Below are 22,653 nucleotides of genomic sequence, written 5' to 3' on the forward strand. Positions count from 1 at the left end.
GTCCAAGCAAAAAGGTACATTTGTAGATTTAAGAGAATGGAGTGGAGCAGCAACTCTACTTAAGTCTTGAATAAATCGACGGTAGAAGCCGGCGAATCCAAGGAACCTCGAAGTTCCGTCCTAGAAGTAGGTTGCGGCCACTTTACCACAGCCTCCAACTTCTTCGGGTCAGGCTTTATGTGACCCCTTTCGACCACGGATCCCAGGAACTCCACCGAAGAAGAATGGCAGCAGCACTTTTCAGCCTTCACAAATAGACAATTTTCCAATAAACGTTACAGGACAAGTCGAACATGTTTCTGATGATTAGAGAGGTTATGGGAGAAAATTAAATCATCTAGGTATACCACCACGAATTGACCCAGCATTTCCCAGAGGATGTCGTTGACAAGAGCTTGGAAAACAGCAGGTGCGTGGTTGAGTCCAAAAGGCATCACCCGATACTCATGATGACCCATATGAGTGTTGAAGGCCGTCTTCCACTCGTCTCCTTCTTTGATCCGGAACAGGTGATAACCGTTACGGAGATACAGTTTGGTAAATATTGTTGCAGGTGCCAACGGTTCAAAAGATGAGTTGAGTCGTGGAAGAGGATACTTATTCTTAATGGTGATGTTGTTAAGGTGACGGTAGTCAATGCAGGGACGAAGAGATTCGTCCTTCCTGGCCACAAAAAAGAATCCCGCTGCCAGTAGAGACTTGGATGGTGTAATGATGCCAGAAGCAAGGCCCTTGGTGATGTAGTTCCTAATAGCTTCCTTCTCTAGAAGAGACAAGTTGTATAGGCGGCAATGCTCACAAAGTTTTTGGTCAAATTGGAGGGCCAATTTGATGAGGTCTTTGCAGGAAGTAGCTCTGTCTCTCAGCAGACCGTCCTTAATCTCCACAGAGAGGCCGCGACGGAACGCGCTTTGGAGCGCCCGGTCTTCCCAACCGCTGTTCGCTGCCAGGGTCCGGAATTCCAGGGTGTAGGCTGTCACAGAGCGTGAGCCCTGCGAGATGGAGTGGAGACGTCCGGCCGCGTCCCCCCCATCCTTGGGGTGATCGAAGACGGCCCGAAATTCAGCACGGAAAGCAGCATAGTCGGAGTTGAGCCCATTGGTCCTGTCCACAGCAACTGTAGCACACTTGAGAGCCGGGCCGGAAAGTAGGGAAAAAATAAAGGCTATCTTGGCGCCGTCTGAGGAAAAACGGGAGGGTTGGCGACGAAAAATGAGGTCACATTGTACCAAAAACCCTCTACAAAAGTTCAAAGTCCCCTTCAAAGGGTTTAGGGCTGGCTATCCTGGGCTCTCGTTCCAAAAAGCTGTGTTCCCTGACGCAGCAGGGAACACAGGAGCACGAGGAGGTACCACCGGTCCAAAACTGGCCCCGGGGCACATGTTGTCGAGTCTGGAATATAGCTTGGTAAAGGCTTTCTCTAGATGATACTCAAGGGCAGTAAACCGAAGCTGATGTTTACTAACGACGGAGCTAAGGTTAGCTAAGTCGGAAGATATGGCTATCTGGGCCTGGGACTTGCCGTTGTCGCCTGGTTCCGACATGTTGTTGGCCAGAACCTACTGTTATGTACTAGAGAAGGGAAGGAGGCGACAACCAGGGCAGGACTGCGGTTTACAAGGTTTATTAAAAACCTTTGATGAATACGAGGCGTGTATATGCTACTCAAAGTGAATGAGTGTGGACTATGTGTAATATTAAATAAGTAAATGTTACCTAGGGTTGTTGTCTGTAAATGTTGGCTGTATCTTTCGTCGTTATCCAAGAGGGCAAGGCGAAGAGGTAGGTCGTAGACAGGCAAGAGGTCATGGACAAGAGCAGGGCAGCGTGGTCTGAGTCCGAGCAGGGAAGTCGTGGATCGAGGAGAGCAGTCAGGAATCCGGATGGGAGTTGAGTGACAAGGCCCAATCACAGAGGACAGGGGAGTCACTGAGGAAATACAAAAGGACATGAACCAGGGGAAAACACGGAGAGATAGAGCAAAACAGGGGCGAGAAAATCACTCGGAAAACAGGGAATGCCAGACGTGATGCTTACTGGAGGGTTAGCAACGTTCTGGCAAAGGTTCCTCGGGTCTGCTGGTCTTTATGCTGCTCCCTCTCATCAAAACCAGGTGTGTTGATTATTGATAGGCTGCAGGCTCGTTGCTGCCTGGGCGTGCTGCACTCGGCACGAGTGAGGATGTGTCTGATTGCGTTGTCAGCAGAGGCTCCTCTTGGCTCACAGTCAGTAGAGGCGCACGCAGCTCCAGCCACCAAGAAAAGGCGGGTTCGACTCCGCGTCATAACTATATATTTATACAGACATATATACACACATATACATACATACACATTTATAAATATAATCTGTCTCATTGCAGAGTAGACAAATTGCCTTTGTCCTTACACTGAACAAAAAAAGTCATATGTCCACTTATGTTTAAAAACTCTACACTCATGAGTCTATTTTAGGTTTCCGCCTTTTTTTCCCTCTTGCACTAATTGACTGAAAGAGCGCGCACTTTCCACTATAAAAGACATAAATTTTAAAACAAAATGATTGTTTAAAAAACAATTTCAATTCGGTGGGCCGGGTTTTGGACGCTGGCCGTAGTTTGGGGACCACTGATCAAAAGGGTACAGCTGTACTCAACATATACATTTCGTACGTTTTTTAGAACCATGTTTTTACCAGAGCAAGCGCCGTTCCTTGAGGAACTAATGCACATTGGTACCTCAGTTTTTGTATGATTTAGTTTTCTTGCAATCTCACTTATCTGTTAATTGGATTTACAATATTTCTCATGGGTAAAATTGTAAGAGTCTGTCTTTGTCGGACATTTTGGAACCGATTACAAATGGAAATCAAGGAACTGTGCTCAACGTTTTTTTTGGGGAAGCATGAACTGATCACTTTCTTGAAAGTTTCACATATTTGTTGCTGGGAATGATACGTGTGCATAAGCAACATCTTTCTGAGCAACCCGCGCGAAAGAGACTGGCAGCTTGTTGCGAGATGCAGTCGCACCTTCGCCAACTTCTTGCTGCCGCAGAATCACAGCATCTCAGCACAGCCTGCCCACACAAAAACCCTCGGCAGCGTGTTGGGGGGGATGGAGAGATGCAAATGACTGTAGCGAGTGAGCACAAACTGCCTGCAAGGGCCTAAAGCTACTATCTCATGCAGCAAGGAGAGGAGGCAAAAAGTTACCCCTGCCGGAGCTTTTGGAATAAAGCACAGGGATTAGATGATGGAGGGATGAAAAGGTCACAATGTTTTGAGAGCCAAGCTTTGCTCATTTCTGCTGCGCCAGGGAAAACTCAACAGCTTCTTTTCCATCCCAGCTCTAATTGAAACTCTTTAACACGTCGCCTGACCGCAAGGAAACGTAGGGGAAGGAGGGAAGCTCAGTGACGGGGATTGTGAATTTAAAGAAGGTATTTATAGCCTGCTGTAGGTGTTGAGTGAGAGGAGTGTGGCCTTAACGTGCCATCTCTCCTTTGGACCATTTCCTCTGATAAAGACCAGATTATAGTACAAGCAGGATAAGATAAAGACTCATTTGGCAAATAATCTGCCTCATCCTTTTAAGCAGAACCTCTCAGCGCAAGCGTCAGCACATGGACGGGTGCCTCCTCCAACAAGAAATAAGTTCCTGGTTGCTCAGACTGAAGTGAGTTGGAAGCCTCTTCACACCCAATTTCATTGTGGACTTTTCCCAAGCAAAAACCGACCGGATCAGACGTGCATCAGACGTGTGGCACAGGACAGGGGTCATGTGATAAGAAATACTGGACAGTGGTGTGAAGTGAACGCCTGTCTCATAATTGTCCTTGTTGTGTTGAAAGCAATTGTCAATATATTTGCTAAAGAATTTGTAAATCCGTATTATAACTGAGCGTACAAACAAACTGGAGACACATGGGAATAAATGTGGAATCTATCGTTGCGGCTCTAATGCAGTGGTTTTCCAACACAGGCGAATAAAGGTCCGTTTGCATGTTACAGCCTGTTACCGTTTTGATGCGCACATTTCCGACAGGTGAATAAATGTGGGATCTACGGTTATGGCTCTGATTCCGCAAGTTTGCGACACAAGAGCTATACTACTGAAGTGAATTAATTAACTCATATCATGTTTTGCTTATAGTGAAGATTTATATCCAACTTGGAGAAGGCGAACCACCATGTCTAATTAAATAGTGGTATTTCAGTTTGAGCACGTAATAAAATAAGGCCCCTAAGTTTGATATTCGCAGGTGGATAGGATCACTTCTCGTAGGAAAAGAGGATCTAATTGGGACTTCGGAATGCAAAAGTGATTGCCCTATCCGTGAGAAGACACTACCTGTCTAGCTCATAGGCCAACATTTAAATTATGACTTAAATGAGTTGTTTTGAAGACACTTTCACATTAACATCTCCTTACATGGTCAGGTTGAGTTCTTCTGAATTAACACACACCCAGACTCAGGAAGAAGGAATATAAGACTGTGGTTTAGCCTCTCCAGGTTAGGAGTGCCTCACTTTTTTGACGTAACCTCCTCCGGGTACTGCAGTCCTGAATAATGACGCTCGCTTGGAATGAACCAACTTTTTGTTCAGCAAAGCGTCTCCGACGTCTCTTTTGATTCAGCCGCACTGCGGTGTCCCCCTTCTGCCCAGGAGAAGGTGACAAGACCAGAAATACACATCACTACTGTGACAACCTGTCACAGTTTTGATGCGGCAATTTTGCAATGCAAAAAGCAAATAAAGACCTGTTCTACCGCTACAACCTGTTACAGCTCTAATGTAGCAATTTTCCGCCAGGTAAATGAACTGTTGTTATTGTTATTTGAATTGTTATTTATTACTCCGGTACTCTTGTCTTGTTCTGTATATTGTACAGTATTTTGTATAGTGTTTTGTATATTTTACAGGATTGCTTATTATTTTTATTGGATAGTAGTCCTTTTATTTCAATTCTTAGTTTTATCTTTATTACCTCTTGTGTAATTTATTTTATCCCATATTTGTTCCCACTACCGCATCTTAAATTGGAGTCCTTAAACTCGTTATATGCCAATATAATGACGATAAACTCCATTCTATTCTATTCTATTCTAACTTAGGTCTCTGATGCCCTAATTTGGCGAGACAAGTAGATAAATGACTGGTCAATGTTACAGCCTGTTACAGTTCTGATTCGCGAATTTTCTGACACAGTTAAATAAACGTGGAATAGACTGTTACATCTCTTATGCGACAATTTTGCGACACAGGCGAATAAATGCCTGTTCTACTGTTACAGCCTGTTACTGTTATGATACGTGAATTTTGCAACACAGGCAAATAAATGTGAGATCTACTGTTACGGCTATAATCGCCAGATTTTGCGGCACATGCGAAAAAAAAAGGCTTGCACTACCGTTACAGCATGTTACAGTTTTTGATGCGCTAATTTTAGACACAGTCAAAGAAATGCAGAATCTACTGATACATCTCTGATGCGCAAATTCTGCGACACAAGCGAATAAAGACCTGTTTTAATGTTACAGCCTGTTACAGTTTTGATGCGCCAATTTTCACACACAACACACGGCTGTTGTACCCTTTGTAGACTGTTACGGCTCTGCTGCCCCAATTCTGCCAGACAAGTAGACAAATGCCTTCTCAATGTTACAGCCTGTTACATTTTCTGTCACAGGCGAATAAATGTGGAATCTACTGTTACACATTTTTTTTACGACAATTTTACGACACGGGCGAATACATGCTCGTTCTGCTTCTGTTATGTCTCTGATGCAAGAGTCTGTTGAAAGGGATTGTCCCTGTCAAACAAGTGTCTGCCATATCTCCGCCATATTTTGCAGAGTCTAAGATGCTTGAGGTTTTGTCCCATAAAACTGTCGAAAAGATCGAATAAAATCTCCAAAAGTGCATCAGATCACCGCTTGATAGTTTTTTCCTTTGAAACGCCCTAAGGTCAGTCCTCTGTAATTCCTTTACTTTCTCAGCAGTCTTTTACAGGACATCTGATTATGGTTAGATGGTCTTCCATCTTGGCATACTTGCCAACCTTGAGACATCCGAATTCAACAGATGGGGTGGGTGGTTGTGGGGGTGGTAGCGGGGGGTGTACATTGTAGCGTCCCAGAAGAGTTAGTGCTGCAAGGGATTCTGAGTATTTGCTCTGTGTTTATTTTCTGATACGGTACGGATGTTCTCACGAAATGTGTTTGTCATTCTTGTTTGGTGTGGGTTCACAGTGTGGCGCATATTTGTAACAGTGTTAAAATTGTTTATACGGCCACACTCAGTGTGACCTCTATGGCTGTTGACCAAGTATGCCTTGCATTCACTTATGTGTGTGTAAAAGACGCATATATTATGTGGCCGGACCGGCACGCTGTTTGTATGGCGGAAAAGCGTACGTGACGACAGGTTGTAGATGATGCTAAAGGTTGTGCCTTTAAGGCACACCCCCAATACTGTTGTCTGGGTGGAAATCGGGAGAAATTTGGGAGAATGGTTGCCCCAGGAGATTTTTGGGAAGGGTACTGAAATTCGGGAGTCTCCAGGGAAAATTGTGAGGGTTGGCAAGTAAGCATCTTGGAGTCCACGACCTTCAAACCCTTTGAGATGGTAAAGGTTCCGGCAGGTGAACAGAAGCTGTCCTTTTGTTACAGTTCTCAAAGTCCACGTGGGCAGAGGACTGAGGACGTGGAGAAAGTGGCGTGTCGCCGCAGGAAGACTGAGGACTTGGCTCCTGATGGTGCTGAACTCTGGCCAGAAGAGTTGACTTCCCCTCCTTCTCTTTCTCGTCCTCACCTTCTCTCCCAATGTCCTCCTGGTTCTGTTGAACCAGAGACAGAGGAGGCGGGTAGAGGGCCCAGTTTTGGTTGGAGACTTGGTCGCCCTCTCTCTCTTCCCACTGCTCTTGACTGTCGAAGCTGTCCTTTTCCGAGTCGTCCCAGCCCAGATCCCCGTTCAGGTCCTCCAAGTCATCTGACGTTTCTAATCTGTGGACTTCTCGATCCCGGTTCTCATAGAGCAGCGTGGCGGCGCAGATGAAGATAAAGAGGCCCACACCCATTACCACAGGCCCGGACAGTTTCATTCTCTCCACATGGCTTCCCCCCCGTCCTCCCACAGCCTTGGGCACAGCGGACACGTAACCCACCACGGCCACACTCATCCCTGTCAGCACCACGGCCATGCCCACCATTAGCCACACGCCCGGGGCTGAGCGCATGTGCAGTTGAGTTCGGGTGGTTCCGCCCTTTCTCAAGTGACATGGGAGGCAGGCGGGTGGGGAGCGGCAGGAGGCGGGGCTACTGACATTGCTGCTGGCGGCTGTCATCCTGTGGCTTTAACTGGGAGACAAAGAATGCGGCATTAGGAAGTGTTTTAGGAGAGGACACAAACAGGAAATAGCTGCTTTAATACGACATGTGGCTCAGTTAATGAGACATCTGTCCTCTGTGGGGCTGCAGCACACTCAAATTCTATTTCATGTATTTCATACAGAGCATTGATTCAAGTCAGTATTCAGGTAATAGCTGTGAGTCTCCTAGTCTGAGGGGGCGTGGCAAGCAAAATTATGCCTTTTTTCAAAATTGGCCAGTGGGGCAGTTATGATTAAGAGTTCTGCCTAGCAACAAGCACCCAATCAGAGTAATGATGTCTGTTGGCTAGGGGTTTTGTTTTATTAGACGACACGACTGATGAATCCACAAAACTTTGAAGGCCACAGAAGCCAAATACATTTGCTGCTTTGAAAAAATCGCATTTTTAAATCAATTTTGCCGCTCAAGTTCCTGAAGAAATGCTGCTTTGCCTCAGAACACAAACAGGAAAGTCTCATAATCTTACATCAAATCAAAAATGATACAGTCTGGGCATTCTACAAAACCCAAAACCAGTGAAGTTGGCACGTCCTGTAAATGGTAGATAAAAACAGAATACAACTATATGCAAATCCTTTTCAACTTATTTTAAATTAAATAGACTGCAAAGACGAGATATTTAATGATCAAACTGGAAAACGTTGTTCTTTTTTGCAAATAATAGCCATTTTGGAATTTGATGTCTGCAACATGTTTCAAAAAAGACTGAAAAGTTGAGGAATGCTCATCAAACACTTATTTGGAAAACCCCACAGGTGAACAGTCTAATAGGGAAACAGGTGGGTGCCATGATTGGGTATAGAAGCATCTTCCATGAAATGCTCAGTCATTCACAAACAAGGATGGGGCGAGGGTCACCACTTTGTCAATAAATGCGAGAGCAAATTGTTGAACATTTTAAGAACAACATTTCCAAACGAGCTATTGCAAGGAATTTAGGGACTTCACCATCTACGGTCCATAATACCATAAAAAGGTTCAGAGAATCTGGAGAAATCACTGCACATAAGCGGCATGCCCGGAATTTAGGGACTTCACCATCTACGGTCCATAATACCATAAAAAGGTTCAGAGAATCTGGAGAAATCACTGCACATAAGCGGCATGCCCGGAATTTAGGGACTTCACCATCTACGGTCCATAATACCATAAAAAGGTTCAGAGAATCTGGAGAAATCACTGCACATAAGCGGCATGCCCGTGACTTTCGATCACTCAGACGGTACTGCATCAAAAAGCGACATCAGTGTGTAAAGGATATCACCACATGGGCTCAGGAACCCTTCAGAAAACCACTGCCAGTAACTACTGTTCGTCGCTACATCTGTAAGTGCAAGCTGAAACTCTACTATGCAAAGTGAAAACTATTTATCAACAACACCCAGAAATGCCGCCTGCTTTGCTGGGCTTGAGCTCATCTAAGATAGACTGATGCAAAGTGTAAAAGTGTTCTGTGGTCTGACGAGTGCGCGTTTGAAATAGTTTTTGGAAACTGAGGATGTTGTGTCCTCTGGAACAAATAGAAAAAAAACCATCGGACTGTTTTGGGCGCAAAGTTCGAAAGCCAGCATCTGTGATGGTATGGGGGTGTATTAGTTCCCAAGGCATGGGTAACTTACACATCTGTGAAGGCACCATCAATGCTGAAAGGTACATACAGGTTTTGGAGCAACATATGTTGCCATCCAAGCAACGTTATCATGGACGCCCCTGCTTATTTCAGCAAGACAATGCCAAGCCATGTGTTACAACAGTGTGGCTTCAGAGTAAAAGAGTGTGGGTACTGTAGTCCAGACCTGTCTCCCATTGAAAATGTGTGGCGCAACATGAAGCCTAAAATACCACAACGGAGACCCCGGACTGTTGAACAACTTAAGCTGTACATCAAGCAAGAAAAAGAAATAATTCCACCTGAAAAGCTTCAAAAATGGGTCTCTTTAGTTCCCAAACATTTACTGAGTGTTGTTAAAAGGAAAGGCCATGTAACACAGTGGTACAAATGCCCCTGTACCAACCTTTTTGCAATGTGTTGCTGCCATTAAATTGTAAGTGTTGAGATCCGCTTTTCGGTTCTCCACATATTATTGTTTATTGTTCCAGTTTTTGTATCACTCCGTCATTCCACCTGCTGAGTTCCTGTTTTGTCCGTTTCCATGGTTTCTCATTGATTTCACCTGCTACTCACGGTCCCGCACACCTGTTACTGTTAATCATCTTCCGTATATAAGCCTGCCCTTTTTGTTGTTCAGTTTGGGACCCAAGTTTGCTTTCACGCAACGGTACGTCTGTTATTCTTATTTGCTTACACGCAATTCTTCATTATTCTCGCGGGCTTACACGCTACGCGTTTGTTTATTCCAGCTCTCATGCTGATGATTTGTTTTTCTGTTTTTGTGGGCCTTCGTGCCAGTTTAGTTTGTCTATTTGTATATCCTAGCTTCCGTGTTAGCGTCCTTTGTTTGTTGTTTTTACTAGCTCCAGCATTTATGTTATATAGCTCTTTTTGTTATTTAAATAAATCTGTTAATCTTACCTTTGCTGTGTTCTTGCTCGACGCATCCACGGAGGGATACTTTGGCATTATTATGCCGAACAAACTTAACAGTAAGTTTGCAAAACAAATTACGTTTCACAGTTTGAACAATAAATGTCTTGTCTTTGCAGTCTATTCAAATAAATACAGGTTGAAAAGGATTTGCAAATCATTGTATTCTGTTTTTATTAAAGAATTATACGTGTTAACTTTGTACATTATCCCTGTGTGCAACACACTATTTGTTTATGTCGACCATCGACTGCTTCGGTCTTATCAGAGCACCGGCTGCCGTTTGTAGAAGCGTACGCAAGCCGCAGTGTGAACGCATACACGTCCACACAAACATGGCGCTGTAATGTTTAAAAAATTCCAAGCATTGCAGTTTTTATGATCCGTCATCCAGTTTAAGAACTGATTTGACTCTTTTTTTTTTGCCACTGCAGCCTTTCCTAACTCCTCCTCTAGCAGAACATGTGTGTAAGGAGCCACCAAGTGCTTTTAGCAACATGAAGTGTTGCTGGCTGCACTGCAACATAGTTCAAAAAAGAGGAAAATGTCGCTTTTACTTGCCTGGTTTTGCTCCTCAGCATCAATCATCATCTCACTCAAGAAGCATCGGTTCCCTCCATCGTCCACTTATCATCCTTGGTTTGTGACGCTCAAATGGAGACTTTCACCTTTTGTTCCCTTCATCCTCCTTGAGCTCGTGTGCATCTGCAGGCTGATCATCAACCTTTTTATCCAAGCAACTCACACTGTTGTTGGAAAAGTGCTGCAAAGCTGCTATGCCTCCTCTCGCTCTGTCTGTGTGTGTGTGTGTGTGTGTGTCTGTGTGTGTGCGTGTGTCTGTGTGTGTGTGTGTGTGTGTAGGAGGGGTCGTGGGAATGCGGGGCAGTCTCACGGTGACTCCTGTTATTCTTGGAGGTTCACATTGATGTAACGACACATTTTTTACTAGACATAAAAGGAGCGACTTTTAACCTTCAAGCAAAAATAGATGCAACATGTGTTAGAAATACACAAGAAGACTCAAGAAAATAAACTTGTTGATTTACAGCAGGGCTGTCCAACTCACAGCCGGTGTAGCATTATTTTTATTAGTCTCATTGTGGAAATTATTTTATTTAAAAAAAAAAAAAAAAAGGATTCAACTGTAAACAATCTGAATCTGTTTTGCTTTTTCTTAAACAGCACTGCAAGGGTAGCAGTTTAACAAGTATAAGAAGATACACAACAAGTTACACAAAGTCAAATATTAACGGTCGTGAACTACACTCGAATAAGCAATGACATGCAATTGTGAAATTAAATTTAACAACAAAAACAGCAATAAGGTGTGATGGCTGAAGTGACACAAAGTTTTCAAATATATCACCTTTTTTTAAACATAAAAAATAATGTAAAAGGAAAAGGCTGAAATGTTGATACTAAGACTGACACAAAGTCTTTTTATTTATATTTTTAAAATGTATAATAATTGTTATATCAATATTTTTAAAGTTATTAAAAGTGTGGCTTGGCTCAGTTGGTAGAGCGGCTGTGTCAGCAACTTTAGGGTTTCGGGTTCGATTCCCACTCCCGCCATCCTCGTCACTGCCGTTGTGTCCTTGGGCAAAACTCTCACCTGCTCTCAGTGCCACCCACACTGGTTTAAATGTAGCTTAAAGATGTAGATAATGGGTTTCACTACATAAAGCGCTTTGATTCTCTGGAGAAAAGCGCTATATAAATATACTTCATGAGATTTCTTTTAATATTTATAACATATAAAAATGGTTCCATGCGTCCCCTGAAGACTTTAATGTATAGTTTAATAATCTGATATTTGAAATGTTAACTTCTCCAACATCAATCATTCAATCAGGTTAATTATGTAGCCCTAAATCACAAGTGTCTCAAAGGGCTGCACAAGCCACGACATTCGTGGATCAGCGCCCACATAAGGGCAAGGAAAAACTCACAACCCAGTGGGACGTCGACGAGAATGACTATGAGAAACCTTGGAAAGGACCGCAAATGTGAGGGAGACCGGTGCAATGGATGTTGAGTGGACCTGACATAATATTGTGAAAGTCCAGTCCATAGTGGATCTAACATCATAATGAAAGTGCAGTCCATAGTGGATCTAACATAATAGTCGGAGTCCAGTCCATAGTGGGGCCAGCAGACCATCCCGAGCAGAGACGGGTCAGCAGCGCAGAGATGTCCCCAACCGATGCCCAGCCAGCACTTCATCCATGGCCACCGGACCTGATGACAAAATAGATGGCTGTAGACGACCACCAGACATCCAGATTTGTTTTTCTCATTCATTTCAAGGTAGATTACAAGTGTGCATACTTTAAAAACATGTGGCCGCATCATGTATTATTGTTCTGACCAATAAACCACAGGTAATTAAACCCCTAAAATGCAGAGGTGATTCAAATGTGTCATTTGTCACATTTTCATACTTAACTCTCACAAGTCTTGTCACACACTCTAATTAAGTGTACTTCAAACTAGTACAAGTACACACAAAGTCTGGTTTAAGTTTCATTAGGGTCAAATGAGGACAAGAGTCAGTGTGTCTTATTTTATTCTCTTACACTCAATTCACACAGCCCAGGTTCCTCTTAGTCAAGACAGCGTACAAACAACCCTTAAATTAGAAAACATAAATAAAAGCTGTGTGGATTATAAACACTTCATGTTGAACACATTCCTTAAAGTCTTAAAATGACTTCATGACATGGCCATCTTTAGGTAGCTGCATTCTATTTACATGACAAGACAAAAACAAAGAACAGATGGTGCTTTTTTTTTTTACATTCATGTGCCATCAAAACAAAGAAAAAAAAAAAAGCTTCTTCACCAAATGAAACTTGTCATTTGATCCCATAATTCTCTGTCAGCCAGTGCTTGCTCCCTCTTGCGGATAAAGAAGCCAATATTGCTTTTTGCAAAACCTCTGCAGGATTGTTTATATTAGAAGCTTAAAAAACATGTAGAAGCGATCACTTTAAACTGTGTTGAATAAAAAATGATGCAGCGTGTTTAAAGGTGTCTGTAGTTGTTTTAGTGGAGTCAGTAAACAGCTAACTCTCCTCCTGTGTCCATCCAGGAGGGAGCTAGAAGGAAATGTCTTCTTAAAGCACGAGGTGAACTTTTTATTCTTCATCGGCGTTCTTCAGCATCAAGATGGCATTATAGATCTTGAGGGCTGGGCCCAACTTGATGGACAGGATCTTGACGATGTCTGATTGGGTAAGGAGCAGGAAGGCCTCGCCGTCTATTTGCTGGGGGAGCGCAAAGGAAATATTAAAACCGCCAGTATTAAACCACGATAAATGCTACGTACTACCTCGGTTTTAAAAGTAACAGCGTGTTCTTTGCAGCCTGGAAGTCCTTTGACAAAAGTTGCCACCTGATAGAACAACACAAGTGATGAGCAGCTGGTCCGCAACAAATAGTGTTTATAATCTCTGCTCGCCTCCTCAGAAGTCCACGCCGCCACCCGCTTTGCCGTCAGCCCCAGAACTTCAGGCAGCAGCTGACAGTGTTTGTCCCAGCACAGCGCCACCCGCTGGTGGGGGGCCGCCATGAGGCCGGGGGAGAAGACGGATTCGTGAAGTGCCTGCTGCAGGGCAGTGGAGTCTGCTGGAGAGGCTGCAGGAAGAAGCAAATAGGTTTGGCTTTTTTTTTCTATTCTTCTAATCTACATTTAATTAGAAACAGGGTTTACTTGTTTGCATTTTTACTTGCAAACAACACTTTGATACACAACTCTAGAAGACAACACACAAGTTCCACTATAAAAGGTGAGTGTTTGGTTGTTTCTACATTCAACTATAAACAGTGGTTAACCTCTTTTTACACTAGTTAGTCATTACATATGTATTTAAAGATAAAATACACGTTTTTTAATAAACACATTGGTTACTATCATATAATGAGACCTGTGAAATACATTTGTGACATGAATTACTTTTATGTTATGGCAACATCATCACACTATTCCAAGCTTTTACATGTAAATATGACTTGTATCAACTCCTCCACTTAGTACCGTATTTTTCCAATTATAAATCGCTCTGGAGTATACGTCGCACCGGCCGAAAATGCATAATAAAGAAGGAAAAAAACATATATACGTCGCACCGGAGTATAAGTCGCATTTTTGGGGGAAATTTATTTGATAAAATCCAACACCAAGAATAGACATTTGAAAGGCAATTTAAAATAAATAAAGAATAGTGAACAACAGGCTGAATACGTTATATGACGCATAAATAACCAACGGAGAACGTGCCTGGTATGTTAACGTAACATATTATGGTAAGAGTCATTCAAATAACTATAACATATAGAACATGCTATACGTTTACCAAACAATCTGTCACTCCTAATCGATAAATGCCATGAAATCTTCTTCCTCGATGTCGCTTCTAAACAACTCTGCCAACTCCAAAGGTATGCGCCGCTTCCTCTTGTCGTTTTCTGCTGCATATTTCACTATGTCCAGCTTGTAATCTGCAGAACATGATTTCCTTTTCGGTGCCAATTGTGTTCAACCCTTCTCAGTTTTTATAAGTTACCGCCAATGTTGATATGATCCATTTTAATAGCTACGGCAGTAACATATAGCATATTGCAGTTAGCATTCCATGACCCACAATGCACTCCTGCCATGACCCTCCGCGCCAAATTCTTATTAGTTGACGTGTGTGTGACGATTACTGATGTGTGTGTGTGACGATTTCTGACATTTTCATCGTCTCTTCTGCAAATGAGATAAATAAAATTATTTGATATTTTACAGTAATGTGTTAATAATTTCACACATAAGTCGCCCCGGAGTATATGTCGAAAAAAAACTGCGACTTATAGTCCGAAAAATATGGTAAGTGTTCAAATGTTGATTTAAACATTGGCTGTAGTTATTTAAGGTGCGTATGACGTTACAATATAAGTGCTTATAAACATATACAAATATTGACTTTATTATAAAACACATTGAGCCTGATCCACTAAAAGTGTGCGTGCAAACTTGATAGCACACGCAAAAGATATCTACTGATTTTGTCCTCAGAGGATTGCCTCTCAAAGGAGGCCGACTTTTCTTACCTGTTGGTACCTGTTTTTGTGTATTTGCCATCTGCATAAGTCCTGAAAATGTGAAACCATGGCGTTCATATTAAAAAACCTTCTTGCCTTGCAGTTTGGAATTTGTGACGTTTTATTTAGATTTTCACATCAAATTCACCCGAAGATCTTTACACGAGTCCGCCATTGTCGTCCGACGGTGTAGTCAATAAGTTCCTTCTTTTTCTCTATCGTCTCGTTGTGGGGCAGACTAGCTCATACATGCACATGCATCCTCCGCTGTTGCCATTTCTAATACAAAATAGTGCATGATTCTAATTTATATTTGTCAGTAGGCTGCATATGGAAGCACTAAAAACTACAGCAAAGATGGCGGGAGAAGAAGCAGTCAAAGTGGAGGCACATAAATAACACCGCCCACAAAATAGCACATCCTCAAGGGAGGGTCAAAAAGCAACTTGAAAATGGTCTGTAAAACATAATCTATGCAAAATTTTGACCAAAGAACCACCATTATATGTAATGTAGATCATAAGTAAGTGTTTGACATGTAAAAAAAAAAAAAATCCTAACATGAGCCAAATTAGGAGCACAATCCGTTTAGTGTGTCGGTCTTCATGAATATGCGGAATATATATGCTGATCATCAGAACACCCACAATACTGGGAGGAGAAAAAGCACATGTGACAATTCAGCACACAGTGTAATTTAGCAAGACTAAAATATTGGTATCAGGACAACCCTAGTTAGAACTATATGCTACTTGGTATTAGAAATGGCAGAGAAAAAGAAGGAACTTATTGATTACAATGGCAGTCTCGCGCAAAGCTCTTTGGGTAAATTTCGACCATATGTGGAGATACTGTATTAGCTGACATCACAATTTGGAAAAAAGTCAAAAATTTGGGCAAAAAGTATGAAGGAAGATAAGATTTTTTTAAATAAATATCTCCGCAAACCCTCCATGGTTTGATTTAAAATTTTCGAAACTTATGCAGGTCCCAAATACACAAAAACAGGTACCAATAGGTATTACATCTCCTATTTGACAAACGTCTTGCAATATGCATTTTGTTGCGTTTCGATCATTTCGGGCATAGAGATATAGTGATAGTCCACCACTTCCCTGAAGAGAGCGCCGTCAGCGTGCTAAAATACTTTCTGTTGTCTAGATTGCAATTTATATATTGAAGAAAATGTGTTACAGGTTATACTGTATATGTGCACTGCTTGTTCAATATTGCAAAACCCCACAAGTTGGGGAGCATGACAACATGAATGTGGGGAAAATTAGTGTTTCCACGGGCACTAAATGCCGGTAGTGCAGGCAAACACCTCAATCAAATAGTGTGGTTTGTGCCACGTTTGCACTTGTTATCTATTATACACATAGTCATAGTAGATCACAGGCAACACGCCCACTATTTATACACACAATTATATGGTTTGCACACGTTGTTTAGTGGAAAGATAATAAAAGTAAGTACACGTGTGTTTGTGTGCGTGTTCCTCCCTAAATCTTCCATGCTGTTCAACAAGGGAGCAGCTCATTAATTATTCATGATGTGTCGTACACTTAAGCCACTATAATGCTCCCTTTAGCTACTTTAAAACTAGAGCAGAATTTAATATACCACAGTAGAGTGCATAAGTTTGTGCCAAATAATGAGCCCCCACTTGAATTTTTAAGGTCATCATTAACTAGGGTGTTACCGGTACTAATAAAGTACCCGGCACTATTAAATTAAAACCAGGTACTACACTGCCTTTGAAAAATACCGGTACTTTTTCTTCGTCCACATGCTGCCGTGCGGTGGGGACGTTGCTGAGCTGAGCTGCATGTCGTTGAGTGTGTCAAAACACACACGAAAAGCGCATACAAACAGAAACAGTGTGGAGAGGAAGAATGGCAAAAAAAACCAACAATTCCATTGGTTAATAAAAAGGGTGCGTGAAGCGCAATATGGAAGTATTTGGACTTCAAAACTCACTAGACAGGTAATGCTTTAAACACAGACGCCGCGCTGCAAACGCTGCTTTAAAACACGCCTCGCCAAACGTGGCAGTACAGTATTACCACCTTTGCTTCAAACTTAGGTAAACATTTTAAATACAAATTCAGATGTGCACAAGAAATTTAAAAAGGTAGCTCCCCTGTTGCAAAGTTACCCTGTTCCCCAATGCATCCCCCGGACACACAGCTGATTGGCTTGTTGCCAATTATTAGCACAGTCCAAACGGTCCATGTAGCAAATGTATGTAACAAATTCCGACAATGTGTTTTATCTTTAACAAAGTGTTTTTCCTGCTACATGTCTTACAGTATCTGTGTAGATTTAGCCATAGTATTGTTTTTAGTATTTACTAATGATTGTGTTTTAATTAATGCAACCATAAATCATGAAGCATTTAATACAAAGTCAATAAAGCTTTCTATTCTATTTTAACCTACGGTAGTCCTAGAATGATGCAGGCTAAATGTAGTATATACAACTGTAAAATGTTCTTTGAGCGCAATAAATAAAGCATTGTGTTTAATGCCTTTTAATTTTTATTTTAACTTTCTTAAATTGTTCTTTGAGTGCAATAAAAATGTAAATGTTTAATATATGTTAAGATTTTCTGTTAAAATGAAGCCAATAATGCCATTTTTTGTGGTCTCGTTTATTTTGAAAAGTATCGATATACATTTTGTTACTGCTACCAAAATATTGATATCGGTTAAAATCGCTTCATGATGTTATAGAACAATTGCCCCTTCATTCGATTGTTATTGTTGTTTACGAACAAACTGATAAAAAAGTGCTTTGGAATCAGAAGTCAAAGTCACAACAGTTATTTTACTTCAGCTAGTGAAGAATTTTGCATCAATTGTTGCATCAAATAATATCAAGCGACATTTGCATGCATTACATTTTGTTCTGTCATGATTGAAATACATTTATCAATTAAGATACAATGCTCTATTGCCGGGGTCACCAACCTTTTTGAAACCAAGAACTACTTCTTGGGTACTGATTAATGCGAAGGGCTACCAGTTTGATACACTTAAATAAATTGCCAGAAATAGCCAATTTGCTCAATTTACCTTAAATATATATATATATATATATATATGTATATATATATATATATATATATATATATATATATATATATAAATGGGTATTTCTGTCTGTCATTCCGTCGTACATTTTTTTTTCCTTTTATGGAAGGTTTTTTGTAGGGAATAAATGATGAAAAAAACACTTAATTGAATTTCGAATCTTTGAAATTCAACCGAAAAAAAGAAGAGAAAAACTAGCAAATTTGAATCTTTTTGAAAAAATTAAAAAAATTATTTATGGAACATCATTAGTAATTTTTCCCGATTAAGATTAATTTTAGAATTTTGATGACATGTTTTAAATAGGTTAAAATCCAATCTGCGCTTTGTTAGAATATATAACAAATTGGACCAAGCTATATTTCTAACAAAGACAAATTATTATTTCTGTCAGATTTTCCAGAACAAAAATTCCAAAAGAAATTCAAAAGACTTTGAAATAAGATTTAAATTTGATTCTAGAGATTTTCTAGATTTGCCAGAATAATTTTTTGGAATTTTAATCATAATAAGTTTGAAGAAATATTTCACAAACATTGTTTGTCGAAAAAACAGAAGCTAAAATGAAGAATTAAATTAAAATGTATTTATTATTCTTTACAATAAAAACATTAAATTTACTTGAAAATTGAATTAAATTGTCAGGAAAGAAGAGGAAGGAATTTAAAAAGGTAAAAAAGGTATGTGTTTAAAAATCTTAAAATCATTTTTAGGTTGTATTTTTTCTCTAAAATTGTCTGTCTGAAAGTTATAAGAAGCAAAATAAAAAAATAAATGAATTTATTTAAACAAGTGAAGACCAAGTCTTTAAAATATTTTCTTGGATTTTCAAATTCTATTTGAGTTTTGTCTCTCTTAGAATTAAAAATGTCGAGCAAAGCGATACCAGCTTGCTAGTAAATAAATATGATTTAAAAGACAGAGGCAGCTCACTGGTAGGTGCTGCTATTTGAGCTATTTTTAGAACAGTCCAGCGGGCGACTCATCTGGACCTTATGGGCGACCTGGTTTCCCCGCGGGCACTGCGTTGGTGACCCCTGCTCTATTGAGTTTGAGTTTGACACTCTAAACCATGAACTATGTCCTTGAGAAAATAGTGCATGCGACACAAACACACCTTTGTTTTGAACAGTCTCTTCCTTACATACACCTTTGTTTTGAACAGTCTCTTCCTTCACGTAGTGTATATTCACATAGTTGGGAAATGGAGCAGTCCTGAAGCAACAAAAACAAAAAGCTTACAAGGATTTTCATTGTTTGTGTTTTGCTGTGATGAGACTTTCTACCGTTTAAGTTTGGTTCCATTTTGACTTTGCTCACTGACGCCACATAGTGGCTGTGGTTGGCTGCTGCGTTCTGAGGACTCAGTGGCTACTTCCGCCAGTTTCCTAGCAACAGAGAAAACTGACCCTCAGGTAGAGAACAATGCACTGGAATGTAAAACCCATTGAGGAGGCGTTGTGGAGAAAGTATGGGGAGCTTTGTAGGTGTTGATGCTAACCTGCTGTGGGAGTTGTCGGCTGCTTCGGGCGGGTTCGGTGTTGATGCCCTCGGCGTTGTGGCGGTTGCGTTGGGTTCGGGGCGCCGTCCGCGTGGTGGAGGACCACTGAGTGTGATGGGTCGCTCTCCACTGAGACGGTCTGGGAGCAAACTTTCCTTGCTTAGATTCATGTCGGAGTAAGGACAGCTCACCTGACTGTAAATAAAGCGCCTTATTGATCCAAAACATTATCATTCATTTTTAGAGCTGGAGCTTATCCCAGACAGAGCACAATTAGACAAGCCTTTTCACAAACATTCACACTATATTTATCACTGGAGTGCAATGTAATTATTGCAGTGCTAGATTGGCCAAATGGGAGTACAGGAATGGTAAACAAAGAAAATGTTTACAGCCACAACAAAAAATTTTTCCTCAAATGTCTCAAGATGGAGCTGCTGTCAAAGCGTTTGGATGGGCAGGGGTACACAAGGGTCCTGGAAAACACACCACACTCATATTAATCACTCTTATTTTTTTCAAGGGCTCTGATTACTAACTAAATCGGTAAAACAGATCCCTCCTGCTTCGCCTTCTTATTCCCTCCCTGTCGGGTGCGATGTAATTTGTTTATAGGCTAGGACAATCAGGTAACCCTAGGGATGGGAATCAAAAACTGGTTCTTATTCAGAAGCGGTTTCCAGTTTATCGATTCCTTAGAATCGTTTGCCATTTTGTCTATCAGTTCTTTTAACGGTTGTTCCAAGTGGGGATAATGCATTGCAAAATGGCAGCGCCCGGTCGGACCAAACACTAACATTTTACAAAAAAAGATTGCAATAGCGCTACTTGTAATAATTATAAGGACAAATGAAGGACATGCAAGCAATATACTGAAACATTTGAAAACACAGCATGCAGTAATTATAAATGAAATTCGCATTTTTGAACCCCTCCTGTCTCATCCCAGCAACAGTAACGCTAGCAAGACACCTGAATACAACAGGTGTCTTGCACGATGGCGCTATTTTTTGTTTAATTGAAATGAATGCTTTTTAATTTAGATGAGCATGATGAGAAACCAATTCTGACTGGCTATGAGGCGGGCAGTAAGTACTTGCTCCAGTTCACATCTGCAGCTAAACGTATGTCACTGAGCAGCGACTAAATTTGTGGTCAAAAGCTTGCATCTATTTGCAACAGTAGAAACTCCTAATTTTCGGTAGGTGAATGTTTAACTGTAGTCTGTCACGGCGTAGGCTAAAATCCGCTTTTATCCAGCAGCTGGGCCTACCAGCACCTCCGCTGGCAGCGTGCCGGGACACGCCCCTGCTCGCGCTGGCCGCATCACGCTCACATGTCGGTAACGCTGTGGGCGATCAACAATCAACACACCTGGGACAGATAGGGGCGAGCTGTATTTAGACCAGTGGACCCAAGGATCCTGGCTGGAACTTAGTCTTCTGTACCCTAGTAAGCATCCCTTGTCTGGCTTCTATCCTGTGTAGTCGCTCTCCACCTGTGATTTCATAGTTTTCGTGTCTGATGTCTGTGTTGTCCTCTCGGAGTGCTTTCCCGAGTTTCTCCTGTGATCCCCTGTTGTTCCCCTCTGGATTCTGGACTGCCTCCCTTCATCCTCGACCTCCGCTTGGAACTCTGACGCCTCGCCATTCTCCCTGATTATTTCCGCCTGCTCAAGGACTGCCTTCCTGTCTTGTTCCTTCTGCTCGTTCAATATTTGGTAAAACACTACAGCTATCACACACATCGCCTCACACAAATACTTTTGAATTCGTCAAACTCCTTTCTCTAGTTTATTCATAGTATTGTTGTTGTAATATATATAATAAAATACATAGAGCTATACCACCCCCTTGTGTCTGTGCCGTCACAACTTACTACTGCAATACATAACATAGTCAGAGAAAAGTTGCATGTATTCCACCCACCAGATTTTCTCTGAGGCATTATATTGTACAGGCAAAACTCAAAAAATTGTAATATCGTGTACAAGTCATGTCAGAAATAAAATTTCAATGTGAAACTAATATGTGCTATTAACTCATTACATGCAAAGTGAGATATGTCAAGCCTTTATCATAATTTTGAGGACGTTGGCTTACACTTTTTGAAACACCACATTTTCAGAGCTTTTTATTTCAAGGTTTTCATAAACTGTAAGCCGCCGCGACCCCAGAAGGGAGGAGCGGTAGAAAATGGATGGATGGATAAACTGTAAGCCATGATGATCAAAATTATAAAAAATAAAGCCTTAACTTATTACTTTGCCAGTAATAAGTTAATATCACATGTTACTAAATGGTAAAATCTTGTGTAATTTCCACATGATTTAATTTGTTAAAATTTGCAGAAGAATATTTCTTTATTAAATTTATTTTCCAAAAAGTACCTTTTTTCTTCTATGTTATATATGTGACCACACTCTAGGCGTTGTAAGGTCAAGTTACCTTTAAACAAAACAAAATTTATGCTAATTCACCTTTTTTTCTCGCTTTCTTTCCAAATAACAACCCATAAGAAACTGCTAAGGAACGGAATTGAAAGTGAAATCGAAACCGGAAATATCTTATCGATTCCCATCCATAGATAGAACAAAATCTATTAGTGGAAAACACAGAGACAATATAAAGTCTCTAATAAATCCAGCATGCATGTTATTGGACTCTGGAAGGATGACCGAATACTTTGAGACTTCACACAGAAAAGTCTGACTTGGATTAAAACTCATCCACCTCTTGCAGACATGCTAACACTGTGCTTGTGATGTCACAGACAGGAATGTGTCTATGGCGTCAAAACAGTGGCAACATCCTCAAGCTTAAAAACACTTCAAGTACACGTGGCCTATCAGCACATGCAAACGTAAAATGAGCTTGCACCTGCATCTTTTTGTACACGCGCCAGGGTTTCCCGCAGCGCTTTGTTGTTAAGGTAGCCGCCTTAACAACAAAGCGCCACCGCCTAAACTAAAGTCTTAACAAGCTGCCCCACTTAGTTCTGCCTCTACGTCTGCAGCACCCAGCATTGTCACACCCACAGAACCATCTGATT

General features: G+C 41.2%; 2 protein-coding genes across 6 annotated transcripts in view; both read right to left on the reverse strand.

Annotated features, from left to right (window-relative positions):
- Positions 1 to 5,469: 5,469 nt before the first annotated feature.
- Positions 5,470 to 10,769, reverse strand: LOC133561933 (uncharacterized). The gene is made up of 2 exons (XM_061915642.1): positions 10,480 to 10,769; positions 5,470 to 7,340 (listed from the first exon to the last, which is right to left on the reverse strand). The coding sequence occupies exon 2, from the start codon at positions 7,325 to 7,327 to the stop codon at positions 6,593 to 6,595; it is 735 nt and encodes a 244-aa protein (XP_061771626.1). The 5' UTR covers positions 7,328 to 7,340; positions 10,480 to 10,769; the 3' UTR covers positions 5,470 to 6,592.
- A 1,701-nt stretch (positions 10,770 to 12,470) lies between these two features.
- Positions 12,471 to 22,653, reverse strand: part of l3mbtl1b (L3MBTL histone methyl-lysine binding protein 1b) — a 67,385-nt gene continuing 57,202 nt past the window's right edge. For 4 of the 5 annotated variants that reach the window (XM_061915646.1, XM_061915645.1, XM_061915644.1 and 1 more), the window contains exons 17-22: positions 19,603 to 19,797; positions 19,388 to 19,489; positions 19,219 to 19,316; positions 13,382 to 13,557; positions 13,253 to 13,315; positions 12,471 to 13,187 (exon numbers count right to left, since the gene is read on the reverse strand). In XM_061915646.1, coding sequence (XP_061771630.1) covers positions 13,059 to 13,187; positions 13,253 to 13,315; positions 13,382 to 13,557; positions 19,219 to 19,316; positions 19,388 to 19,489; positions 19,603 to 19,797 — 763 coding nt within the window. In that variant the 3' untranslated portion in view covers positions 12,471 to 13,058. The other variant, XM_061915647.1, reaches the window with a different exon arrangement.

Source organism: Nerophis ophidion, linkage group LG11 (genome assembly GCF_033978795.1).
Source record: "Nerophis ophidion isolate RoL-2023_Sa linkage group LG11, RoL_Noph_v1.0, whole genome shotgun sequence".
Classification (NCBI taxonomy): domain Eukaryota; kingdom Metazoa; phylum Chordata; class Actinopteri; order Syngnathiformes; family Syngnathidae; genus Nerophis; species Nerophis ophidion.